Genomic DNA, 12,569 nt, shown 5'->3' on the forward strand with positions numbered 1-12,569 from the left:
CCGGCCGCCGGGGAAGGCCCGGGGGCAGCGCGGGCGGCGGGCGAGAGGCCACAAAGGGCCCCGCCGAGCCCGCTCCGCAGGGCGGCGGGCCCGGGCGGCCGGCGCGGGGGCGCTCCCTCCCCGCCCCGCCCCACGCCGCGCGCCCCCCGCCCCGCCCCCGCGCCGGGGGGGAGGGGGAGGGGCGGGAGGGGGCGGGGAGGGAGCGAGGGCGGCGCCTGCGTGCTCCTCGGCCGCGCGCCCCGCCTCCCCGGCCCCGCGCGGCGCTCGCGGCTCTCCTCCGCGGCTGCGGCGCCGCCTGCACTCGGCCCGGCGGCGGCGGCGGGCTCCCCTCCCAGGGCGGCCGGGCGCTCCCGCAGCGGGACGACGCGCAGCCTCGGCCCCCGCGCTCGCAGCCTCGCGGCCCCCGCCGCGTCTCCCGCGTCTGGCCGGCGCCGCCGCTTCGCGCGGGGACATGGTGTAGCGCCGGCCGCCAGCCGCGTCCCCGCCCCCGGAGGAGAGGCCTGGCTCGCGCCCCCCCGCGTCCCCGGCCGCCGGCACCATGAGGTGAGGGCGCGGGCGGGGGCGGCGGGCCATTGTGCGGCGGGCGCCGCGACCCCCAGGAGTCCCCCCCCACCCCACCCCCAACCCCCGGCGGGCGCCGCCCGGCCTCGGCGCCTCCGTCCCTTTGTCCCTCGGGCCTCGCTCCGCACCCGCCGCCGCCCGGCTCCGCCCGCCGTCCCCGAGGCCCTGCTCGGCCGCTTCCCTCCCCCGCCCGCGCGCCCGGCCCGGCCCGGCCCGGGGGTGGGGATGGGGAGGGGGCCGCAGGCCCCGGCGTGCGCGTTGCCGGGAGACGGGCATTGTTCCGGGCGGAGGTGAGGAGTCGTGCGCCTTCGTCCCGAGAGCCCGGCTGTAACGGGGGTGGGCGGGTGGGGGGGGGGGAGCAGAAAAGTTTGGGAGCCCCGAGCGTGCGGGCGCGGGGGCCCGCGGGGCGCCCGAAGGTGACCGGGAGGCGGCGGGGCGGGGGGGCGCGGGCCCGCGTGGGTGTGGGGGGCGCGCTGGCCTCTGCCCGTGGGCGCCTCCCCCGCCGCCGAGCGCGGCCCCGGGGTGCCGTCGGGAAGCGTGGCGGCCTCGGCGGGCCCGGCGCTGCGGCGGTCTCTCCCCGCGCGTGGGGGCGGCCGCGAGGCGCCCCGGGGTCCGCGCAAGCCCGCCCGCGGGGGTCCCGCCTCCGGGGGTCCCGGGGGCGCCGGGCGCCGGCCTCGGGGGGCGGTGGTCTCGCGGCGCCTTCGCCGCGCTCGCTCCTTTGTGTTAAAGATTAACGGCCCGCCGCTGCCCAGACCTTCGGAAGGCGATGCGAGATTTCGGCGATCGAATCTGCGGATTCCTTCGCTTGGGCGAGAAAATGTCATGTCATGGGGATTCTGCCTCAATTTAAGTAGTTTCCATTTCCAACGCTAGTTTTCCTTCTTTTTATTCCATCAAGGTTGAACATTCCCCCCCCCCCCTTTTTTTTAATACATTCTCGTGTGACATAGCTGTATTTTTTCACTGTAGCTTACTGGGAATTTGAGTTCTGTTTTCTCTGATTCCAAGTTTCAAACCTTGATCTTCCTGGCCTTAAAAATGTGTTTAGTGCTGTGTCTCTAAGAGATCCCTTTTCCTTAGTCATTTCACACAACTTATTTTCAAACGGGAAGGATCAGTTTAAAATGTAATTATGGCATGCAAACCAAAAACATCATCTTTGTAAAATATGGCTTGAGAAACTTGAACCGTGGGTTTTGAGCATGTTTTTTTTCCTCCACGTACTGATGTCCTTGAAAACGCAGGAACTGTAATAAAACATGGGTAACCTTATATCTTCTCATACTATTGTTGATATTTTTTTCAAAGATTTAATGCTGTAGGAGTCTTGCAGACCAGAAGTTACAAGTTTTTTTTTTTTCCCCCCAAATTTTGGGTAAATTTATATCAACATTGAGAAATGTAGAACAGTGAAACTGGGGTGTTTTAAAATAAAATGATTATAAAGTTGTTTGATTCAGAGGTGATGAACCAAAAAAAAATTAAAAAAAGTAGTTCTGGGTATTCAGTGAAGTTTGATCACTACCCTGTATAGTTGTCAGCCTGTCACAGGTAAATTGTGTCTTCCCCTAAAAGTTCCTTTTCTAAGGAAGAATGATTTGTAATTTCTATGCTTCCTGCTCTGTTCCTTTCTAAATTTGGAGAGGAAGGAATCCCACGAATACTTTCCAGTAGCACAAAAACAAGCTGGTGCAGCGGTCTGAAAGGCTCGTCCAGGTAGTCCACGGCAATTCTTTGTAGGCTCATTTTGAATAATTTAAGAGCACAAAAGAGGATCAGCTTTTCACTTAGTAGGCATTAGATGGTTTGGTAGGTGGTTCGTACAACTCAGGTGGACACATTTCCACAGATCCCTATAAAAGTAGGCTGGTTTGGTATGGGAATAAAAGGTCCTTGTGCTGGTTGCAAAAGGGTTTGGGATATTTTGGTGCTTAAGAAAGGGCTTTTCAGGTTATATGAACATTTGACTTCATCTCAGTGATGCTTTTAAGTGCTGTGGGACATACGCGTTGTAGTATTAAATTGACTCTTTATATTAAGGAGTAGTTCTGATGTTTTAAAGTCCATCCAGAAATAGGAATGCATGGGCAGGAATTTCCATTTCAGTTGGTCAGAGTTCCGAAGAGAGGATATGATGAATATGTTGCCATTTAAGTATTTATGATAAGATCTCTCAGATGACTTCAATTTCAGGAATAGCAGGCTCGCTGCGTGTAATATTCCCAGGCTGGAGGGAACCGAGTGATGCTGTCCATTCTTGAGACCATCTTAAAGGCATGCTACACGTGTCAAAGGCTGTATGTGGAATTATGTGTTAATACTTCATTTAAAGAGGATCATTTACAAAACGAGAAAGTGTGTTTCTTACTCGAGACGGTGAAAAAAGGTGGAGACCCAGAAAACTGGTAGTTTTATTAGGGTAACGTGCAACTTTTTGGTTCTATTATTTTTCATTTGTGTAATGTTTTAGAAGTGGAAGAGGATTTATGTTTGAGGCAGGTGTGTGTATATGTAATTTTAACATAGTGTAGGCCTTTTAAGTGATTTTTTTTTTTTAACCTAGTTGGTTACTTCCTCAAACTCTTTTCTGATGGAAAGAGGAGCTTGTCTGATATAACATAATTGCGTGTAGACTAGTGGCTGAGAACTCAGACGTTCTTAGGTCCATATTACGTGTAAATCGTCCATACTTACACTCTCTACTGGGCGACTTTTTTTTTTTTTTAATGTTTATTTATTTTTGAGAGTGAGAGACAGAGCATGAGCAGGGGAGGGGCAGAGAGAGAGGGAGACACGGAATCCGAAGCAGGCTCCAGGCTCTGAGCTGTCAGCACAGAGCCCAACGCGGGGCTCGAACCCACGAACCGTGAGGTCATGACCTGAGTGGAAGTCAGTCGCTCAACCCACTGAGCCACCCAGGCGCCCCCTGGGTGTGGTAGAGTTATGAGGGTTCATCAAAGCCACTTACTAGCTGGATACCCTTGAGCTAATCACGTTGTTTCACTGATCCGCATTTAAAAATATGTAAAAACAGGGACAGTTATTGCCTGGGTAGTGAGAGTCAAATGATAAGGGCAGAGAAGATGTTTTGTATGCTTTATAAAGCAGCATACAGTTCTATTCCTGCTCTTGTTTCCCGGCTCAGCTCTGTTTTAGGCTAGTTATGTTAAACTTTCGGGCAGTTTGCTTTACCTTTCTGGGCCTTTTCTAGTTCAAGGATGGTAAGTAGGTTACATTTTGCTTATCTGCTCCCAACTGCTGGTGGCTGCCTTGTTGACTCACACATAAATGCATTTCTGGGCTTGGTGGGAAAGCGTGCATGAGTGGTGTTTGTTTGGGACCCGCGTGTGGCCACCCAGAGTGTGGCAGTGGGGGTGTTTCCTGGAATGGTCCTTCTCGTCTGATCTAGTCCAGCCTTCTTACTTCCTAAGTGAGGAGATTGATCTTTGACGTTTCCTTCCTATGTGGATGTTTAGAGTCTTCGAAATACTTGTTAGGATTTTGTTACTTTCATTTATGGTAATGATACGCTTAAGATGCATTTTAGAATGTACAATCAAGGCTCAGAAGATTCGGGATTTTCTCATTAATTGAGCAGACTGGTAATAATGGAGGTATCCTTTTATTTCACAGGATTGTCGTGTCAGGTGACAAGTGACATACCCATGAAAGGATGCACAGACTGGCGTCTCTGTTGTCATTGCTCTTCATTTACACTGTACTTGTTGGATGTGTGACTTTCCCCCAGAGGAACTAGGCAGACCCCATTTGGCTGGTGTAGAAGGAATCACATACCGGACTGATGGTTTTGGTTACTTACCCTCCTCACAGCTTCAATCTAGGGTAATTGTGTAACTTACAAAACACCCAGTCTTTATCGCCGGCGAAAGAAGGATTTGGGAAAATGTGATTTCAGTTTTTATGCGGTTGTGGGGGAGGAAGAGGGGACTTAAACACTTCCTGTGTCGACTTAACCCTCCCTCCCCCCAATTGATGGATGAGACTGAGTATTTGTAAAAGTTAAAGGAGTCTGAGTTGAGCTGTACCTCAACAGATGTTTCTCCAAATAAGAGCTTATGAAGTTTTCTGGCATTCCCCTGTGTTCCCATATGCTCTGTATATTTTTTTGCTTTTGAGTTTACTGTGTTGTTTTATAAATATCTGAATCTGTCTCTTTTCATTGTAAGCTTCTTGAAGGCAGCGATTGCATTTAAAAAAAAAAGTTTATTTATTTATTTTGAGAGAGAGAGCACACTTGAGTGGCAGAGAGGCAGAGAGGGGCGGGGCGCGGGGGGGAGAGAATCCCGAGCAGGCTCCACTCCGCACTGGTGGTGCAGTGCAGAGCCTGACGTGCGGCTTGATCTCACCGACGGAGATAGTGCCCTGAGCCCAAGTCGGATGCTTAACCAGCTGAGCCACCCAGGCACCCCTGCAGGGTTTGCATTTTTATGTTTATGGTATTGGTAAAATATTTGGCAAATAGTGGGTGTTGATGTAAATGTTTGGCTTTGACTAGGGTATTCCTTTCCAGGATCTGTTCACTGGTAATAGCAACCACCGTTTTGGGAGCACCTGTAATGTTCTTTAAGATGTTCTGGGTACGAGGGGCGCCTGGGTGGCGCAGTCGGTTAAGCGTCCGACTTCAGCCAGGTCACGATCTCGCGGTCTGTGAGTTCGAGCCCCGCGTCAGGCTCTGGGCTGATGGCTCGGAGCCTGGAGCCTGTTTCCGATGCTGTGTCTCCCTCTCTCTCTGCCCCTACCCCGTTCATGCTCTGTTTCTCTCTGTCCCCAAAAAAATAAATAAAGAACGTTGAAAAAAAAAATTAAAAAAAAAAAAAAAAAAAAAAAAAAAAAAAAGATGTTCTGGGTACGAAAGGGTGTATCATAGTATTTGGCATGTAATAAATGTTAATTTAATTCAAACAAATGCCAGCATCTGGAGCACAGGAATAGGTGTAGAGTTTGTTTCTTATTCAAACAGAAAGCTAAGAAATGGCCAAAAAGAGCGAGACTGGGGTTTGTTTAACTCCAGAGCCCTGTGGAGGTTACCATGATCCTGGACTACCTTGTTGCATCCTGAATTAATAGAAGGGCCATCATTCTGTTTTACAGTCTCTTCAATCATGGGACTTGTAAATACTGTTTTAGCAGAAAGCTTTTGCATGTGTGTGGGTTTAACTTACTTCCACTTAGTGCCTCCTTTGTTTTGATTCTTACCACTGCTTAAAATGCTAATAATTGGATAGTTTCTGATACTCATGAAGGACGATGTGTTACTCAGCTCAGGCCGCCATAACCAAATACTGTAGACTGGGTGGCTTAAACCGCAGAAACTTATGACCTCATGTAATCTTCATTACCTCCTAAAAGCCCTATCTCCGAATATAATCGCATTAGGGGTTATGGCTTCAACCTGTGAATGTTGGGGGCACAGTTCAGTCCACGGTGGAAGATACCCAGATTTTTTTGGCCATTCATAGAACTTTGGCAGAAGAAGCTGATCTGTATAATGTTTAGGCAATATATAGATAGGTTTTGTTTTCAGTAATACTGCATACAAATGTTATTTGCTAAAGAAAGTAAACAGTGAGTTGTGCAACAAGAGAGCTCATATTTTCTAGAAATTTCTTTCCATTGTGAAGCTTCTGTTTTAGAATGATTCTAATGAATTTAATTAACAAATAGCTTTTCCAAAGAATCATTTTGGTGTGAAGCAGTGTGCATGCATCTAAGCATACCGGTTGCTTGGCGGAGGGTGAAGGGGACCAGCTTTGAAGTCAGCCTGAGTTTGGCTTCTATTTTGTCATTTACTAAGTAGTTGATTTTTGAGTCGGTTATGGTCTGAGATTTGAATTTGTTTTTGAAAATGGAGATACTTTTTGCCTTATAGAACTACTGGGAAAACCAAATCAGAAATTCTATAAAACCCAGGCGTAGCGCTTGGCGCACAAAATGGACTTGATGAGAGTGAATCCCTTCTTTGAAAGCCTGATGTCTCTTAAACTTGCGTTAAGAATGGTTACAGCTGCCGTGGGCACCTGGGGAGCTCGGCGGGCGCCTGGGGAGCTCGGCGCTGTCCCACCTCAGCTCCGTCCATGATCCCGTGGCTCGTGGGTTCGAGGCCCGTGTTGGGCTCTGTGCTGTCAGTGCAGATCCTGTTTCAGATCCTCTGTCCCCCTCTCTCTGCCCCTTCCCTGCTCCCGTGCACGCGGGCTTTCTCTCTCTCAAAAATAAACAAACATTACAAAAGAAAAAGAATGGCACAGCCGCTTTAGAAAACAGCTTGGCAGTTCCTTAAGAGGTTAAACGTAGAGTTGCTGTTGACCCAGCAGTTACTCTCCTAGCTGTAGACCGCAGAGAAATGAAAAGGTGGGTCCACGGAGAAATTAGCATGCAGACGTCCATGGCAGCATTATCCTCAATAGTCAAAAAGTGGAAACAGCCCGAACGTCCATTGATGATGAATGGATAATCAACGTGTGGTATGTCCATACGATGGGATAGTATTTGACTGTGAAAAGGAACAAAGTAGTGCCACATGCCACAGAGGGGTGAAAACATCTCAGGGAGGGAAGTCAGACACGAAAGGCCACGTTACAGGATTGCAATGATAGGCAGTGACCAGCAGAGGCGTCTTTAGAGACAGCGGGAAGATAAACGGTGGCCAGGGCCCGAGCAGGAGACTGAAGGAGGGGTGGGCAGTGGGTGCTCCTGTGGGTATGTGCCCGGCTCCTTTCTCCCGGGACGAAGATGTTCTGGAATGAAACGGTGCTGACGTTTGCACAACCCACTGAATCTGATCTTTTCAAATGGTGACGTTAAGGGTATGTGGATGATATCTCAGCCATGCTACCTCATCCTCGGGTTATTATTTCCTCTTACTCACTAGAGTAGATCCTGTCATTTGCTGTACACAGTTTCTGACATCTTTACAACTTTGGGCTAATATTTTATTTATTTATTAAAAAAATTTTTTTTTTCAACGTTTATTTATTTTTGGGACAGAGAGAGAGCATGAACAGGGGAGGGGCAGAGAGAGAGGGAGACACAGAATCAGAAACAGGCTCCAGGCTCCGAGCCATCAGCCCAGAGCCCGACGCAGGGCTCGAACTCACGGACCGCGAGATCGTGACCTGGCTGAAGTCGGACTCTTAACCGACTGCGCTACCCAGGAGCCCCTGGGCTAATATTTTAAATGGACGTGTTCGTATTTTCTAAAGAAGAGAGGTCGGAGACCGAGTCCCTGGGCCTTTCCCTGTAGACAGCCAGGCAGGTGGGAGTGCGGGAGGGAAGCCTCGCTGAGGCGCCTTGGGCGGCCTAAACAGCTTTGGGGCCCTCCCTCTGGTGGCCCTGCCAGGGGTCCTGATGGTGAGCTCACTGATGGTCCATGAAGCAAATCAGGAGAATCTTAGGAGAACCGTGTAATCTGTTGGTGATTTTTCTTGGGTATGTCTGCAATACCCTCAGATACCAAAGAGAGCTTTGTCTTTGGGGAACAGAGTAGCCTTGACATCTTTAGATGGACTGAGGACTTTTCCAGGGGTAAAGTTCTTCTAAAACATGTGGTCTCGGTAACCAGTGCATCTCATGGCACGAAGTCCAAAACTGACTGCCTTTCACTGTGTGTGCGAGGCCCTCCGTGTTCTGTCTTGTTCGGTCTCTGTGTTACTTGTGTCAGCTGGGTGCGGTGGAAGCTTCCTGAAGAACCCAGAGCATGAGTGAAATAAAAGGAATAGCTCTTTGGATCGCATCACAGGGGGGTGCAGGCTGGGCGTTCACCCCTGCAGCGAAGGGACCTTCCTGTGGTTTTAGGGTGACCACGCATTGGTTCCGTTTGAGTGTCTGCTTCGTTCTAGAGTCCTGAGATGTCCCTACCTCTCCCCTTCTCATGCTAGCCTGGGGTTGCCAGCAAATTGTGACTCTTGAGTTTTTAACACTTTAAGATTTATGAATCATAAGTTTTAATTTAGAACATTGTTATTTTTATTGCTTTGTAATCTCTTTAATCTTTGCGTTTGCAGTATTTTGAGAAAATGAACCAATGACTATTGTCCCAATTAATGTCTGGTCAGTGTTTTGTTTTGTTTTAGTTACTTTTTCCCTTCCATTATAAACTCCCAGTACAGTTTTGATGTAGATTTCAGAAGGTATGGAAAGTATGAAGATGTTAATAACTCAAAATCAAACTATCTAAAGTTTTGCCGTTTTGATTTATAGCCTTCTAGACTTTTTATAACGCACGTATGCAGCCATAAGTATGTTTATGTATGTACGAGTGTGTTTTAAGTAAAAGTGAGATCGTACTGTTTGTAAGTGAAATTGTTCTACATTATATGTTTTGTAATTGATGCCTTTTTACATAATTCTTGTCACTCAGTACCGATCTATGTAATTTTAAGAGAATGCGTAGTATTTTCACTATGCTTTGGGTGACCTTAATCTGCTTAATTTACTCCTTAGGGGATGGACTTTTAGATTTTTTTTCACTATTTTTGTTATTATAAAAACAGTGCTGGGGCGCCTGGGTGGCGCAGTCGGTTAAGCGTCCGACTTCAGCCAGGTCACGATCTCGCGGTCCGTGAGTTCGAGCCCCGCGTCGGGCTCTGTGCTGAGGGCTCAGAGCCTGGAGCCTGTTTCCGATTCTGTGTCTCCCTCTCTCTCTGCCCCTCCCCCGTTCATGCTCTGTCTCTCTCTGTCCCAAAAATAAATAAACGTTGAAAAAAAAAAAATTAAAAACAGTGCTGTGAACATCTTCGGATATATGTCTTTGTGTACATATTTGATCTTTTTTATCTGCATATCTATTTATGTTCTGGGATAAATTCCTAGTAAGTATTTTTTCCTCTCTCTTACTTTTTTCTGTTAGGTCCTCTGAGGTCAACCTGTTTGCTTCTTCGTCTCTCTGACCCCACTCAAATATGGGCCACCGGTCCCTTCGTGTGAACATTTATTTATTTTTAAAGTTTTATTTTTAAGTAATCTCTACACCCAACGTAGGGCTCACACTTAACAATGCCAAGATCAAGTCCCATGCTCCCCCGACAGCCAGCCAGGCGCCCCTCACGTGGACACATAGCGTCTTCTCATTTCCATCCTCATCCCCCCTTCTCTGGGCAGCAGTCAGAATGATCGTAAACGTGGCCGGTTGCTGTTGTCATTCGCTGCTAACGCCTTCCGTGGCATCTTAGTACTCCCAGAATAAAACCCGGATTATTAAGGTCCTGCCTGATCTGGCTGTGTTCCTAGTTCCCACCTAGGTGTCTATGAGTCCACAGTAAATATTTGTTTTTATTTTTTAGATTTATTGTGTTTTATTTTTTAGATTTTTCTTAAGCTCTTTCTATGCCCAACATGGTGGGGCTGGAGCTCACAACCCCCCGGGATCAGGAGTCATGGGCTCCACCGACTGGGCCAGCCAGGCACCCGTCAGTGTTTTGATTTGTGTTTCTTTGATTACTAGGAGAGTCAGACGTTTCCTCGTGTGATTATTGGACATCCCTGTACTTGTGCGAATCGTCTGTTCATGTGCTTGTCTGTTTCCCGGTGGGATGTTAAGTCATTCCTGCAGTGATTTATTGTGTCTTCAACAGGGAGCCCCTCATCGTGCAGGTATAACGTCTCCCACGTGGTTGACACACAGCTCGCAGCCAGTAGGAGGCGCGTGAGGCACCTCCCTGGGACTCACCTGGGCCTTCTCGGGCCTTCTGTGGGCAGCTCACGCAGAAGTGGCAGCCTTGGTGTGCAGGCTCTTGTCGGACCCCTGCCTGTCACCTATCCCCTTGTCTCCTGGGCCCTGGCCGGTCATGTGGTCAAGCCCAGAGTCTGTGTGGGAGCAGACTGCAGGGGATGGACCTGGGACACGATTCACCTTGGCTTTTAGTTTTCCTTGTTTCGGTAGAGAGGTGCCTCTGTCAGTCCTCGCCTTGATAGTTTCTGCCTTTGCTGTCGTGCCTTCCCCAACCTAAAATTGTCTGTGTACTCACCTACGTTTTCTTCTTTTCTCTTTATGGCTTCGTTTATGTTTCAGTGTAAGCCACCTACAATTTATTTTGATGTAAGGTGGTGGGAGTTTAGGTTAGGATCTGAGTATCGCGTGTCTGGTCACCTGTCACCATCCTCTGTTGACTAAGCCATCCTTTCTCATTGGCTTGAAACGCCACGTTCATGTGTACGTACTGGGTTTCCATAAACACCGAGTTCTGTTTCTGGACGCGGTAATGATCTAACTCGGTGCTATTTCCTCATGATTTAACAACTGTAAGTTTGTAGTTTAATGTCTAGTAAGGGAAGTTACTGTTTGTTTTCTTAGAACTTTCAAAACTTTGCTTTTCCATTTAATACATTCTTCTAAAGGGGTTTTAGAATTATTTTATCATTTAAAACAAATAAAAATGAAATAAAAGGAAAAGTGACACCCCCAAACCTGTTGGGATTTTAATTAGACTTGTGATAAATTAATGGATTAATTTGAGTAGAGGAGAGAATTGACCAAGTTTTCCATGCTTCCCCCCCCCTTCTGTACTCAGATTTTTCACATCCTCTCTAGAAGGTACGGCAACACAGTAGTTTCTAGCACAATAGATTTGATATGGTACCTTTAAAAAAGTTCTTCTCGGGGCGCCTGGGTAGCTCAGTCGGTCGAGCATCCGACTTCAGCTCGGTTCAGGATCTCACGGCTCGTGAGTTCGAGCCCTGTGTCGGGCTCTGGGCTGACAGCTCAGAGCCTGGAGCCTGCTTTGGATTCTGTGTCTCCCTCTCTCTCTGCCCTTTTCCCTGCTCACGCACTGTCTCCCTCTTGTCTCTCAGAAATAAAAAAAAAATGTTAAAAAAAATAAAAATAAAGTTCTTCTATCTTTAGAAATTAAACTTATAGCTCCTTTACAGTATAAGTACAACATCTGTTTCCATGTTTGCTTGTCTTAATTTTATTTAAACTGTATGTGCTTGTATTTAAACATAATGCCTGGGATTTTAAGAAAGCTTTTCCTTTGCTAATAATTCAGTTCCACCGTTGACGTTTATATACTTTGGTTGTCTTAGGTTTTGAAATATCATAGCTAACAGTTGTTGAGTACTCGTTGACTGAAATACTTTACATATTGCCTATTTAATGCTCCTCCAACAACTTCTGCCGTAGGAGCCGTTGTTACTTTGTAGATGAGGACACAGAGTCCCAGAAGAGCGGCTTCCACAGGGTCACCCACTAGTCCCCAGCGGACGGGGGTTCCGACCCAGGCAGGCCATTCTGGGGCTCACACTTTTGACCAGTCTGCCCCGGGGCCTCTGTGTCCTAGAACTTCTAGGACTTCTAGAACTTTTAAAATGCAGACATGTGAGTGAGTGATTTATTTTCTTCGTGATCTCATCACATAAGGGATCTTTATTTTCTGAAGGTAATTGGTACAAGGGCAAGGCCATGTCAAATGAATTGACCCTACAAGAGGAGTGCTACCTCAGTGATAGCCAGGTAGGGAGGAAAGGTTTTATTTGGGTTTCCTCTCGAAGAACGAAACAAAATTATGAAAACATTCGTGTTGTGGTTGCAGCTGTGTTAAATTCTTAGAATGGAACAAGAGTGAATCAAGTGTTAGTTGCTGATTTTTACATAATTTTTCTCTAAAATTGTAAGATAGCATGGAACTGCACCCTTCATATCGTGATAGACTTTTTTAAATAAACGTTTATTCATTTTTTAGAGACAGAGAGTGAGTGGGGGAAGGGCAGAGAGAGAAGGAGACACAGAATCCGAAGGAGGCTCCAGGCTCTGAGCCATCGGCACAGAGCCCGACCCGGGGCTCGAACTCACGAACCGCGAGATCGTGACCTGAGCCGAAGTCGGATGCTTAACTGATGGAGCCCCCCAGGTGCCCCTTGTGATAGACTTTTCTAGCGTCTTCCCAAAGAAAGTCGTTTTGCCAAAATGCTCAGGGGCTCCACTCGGAAGGCCAGGGGCTTTACCTCGATTTCCGGTGTATTTCTTTGACCTCCTGTTGCCTCGTCTGTCTTGG

The 12,569-nt window shown here is 48.0% G+C and overlaps 1 protein-coding gene across 1 annotated transcript in view; it reads left to right on the forward strand.

The window, feature by feature from the left end:
• The first annotated feature begins 786 nt into the window (after nucleotides 1–786).
• The window catches only part of ENAH (ENAH actin regulator), a 138,517-nt gene continuing 126,734 nt past the window's right edge, over nucleotides 787–12,569 (forward strand). The window contains 1 exon segment of the mRNA XM_047077161.1: nucleotides 787–851. Coding sequence (XP_046933117.1) covers nucleotides 787–851 — 65 coding nt within the window.

Source organism: Lynx rufus, unplaced genomic scaffold, assembly GCF_022079265.1.
Source record: "Lynx rufus isolate CCGP_SWC_20201006 ecotype Redwood Valley unplaced genomic scaffold, mLynRuf1.p SCAF_15, whole genome shotgun sequence".
Taxonomy (NCBI): Eukaryota; Metazoa; Chordata; class Mammalia; order Carnivora; family Felidae; genus Lynx; species Lynx rufus.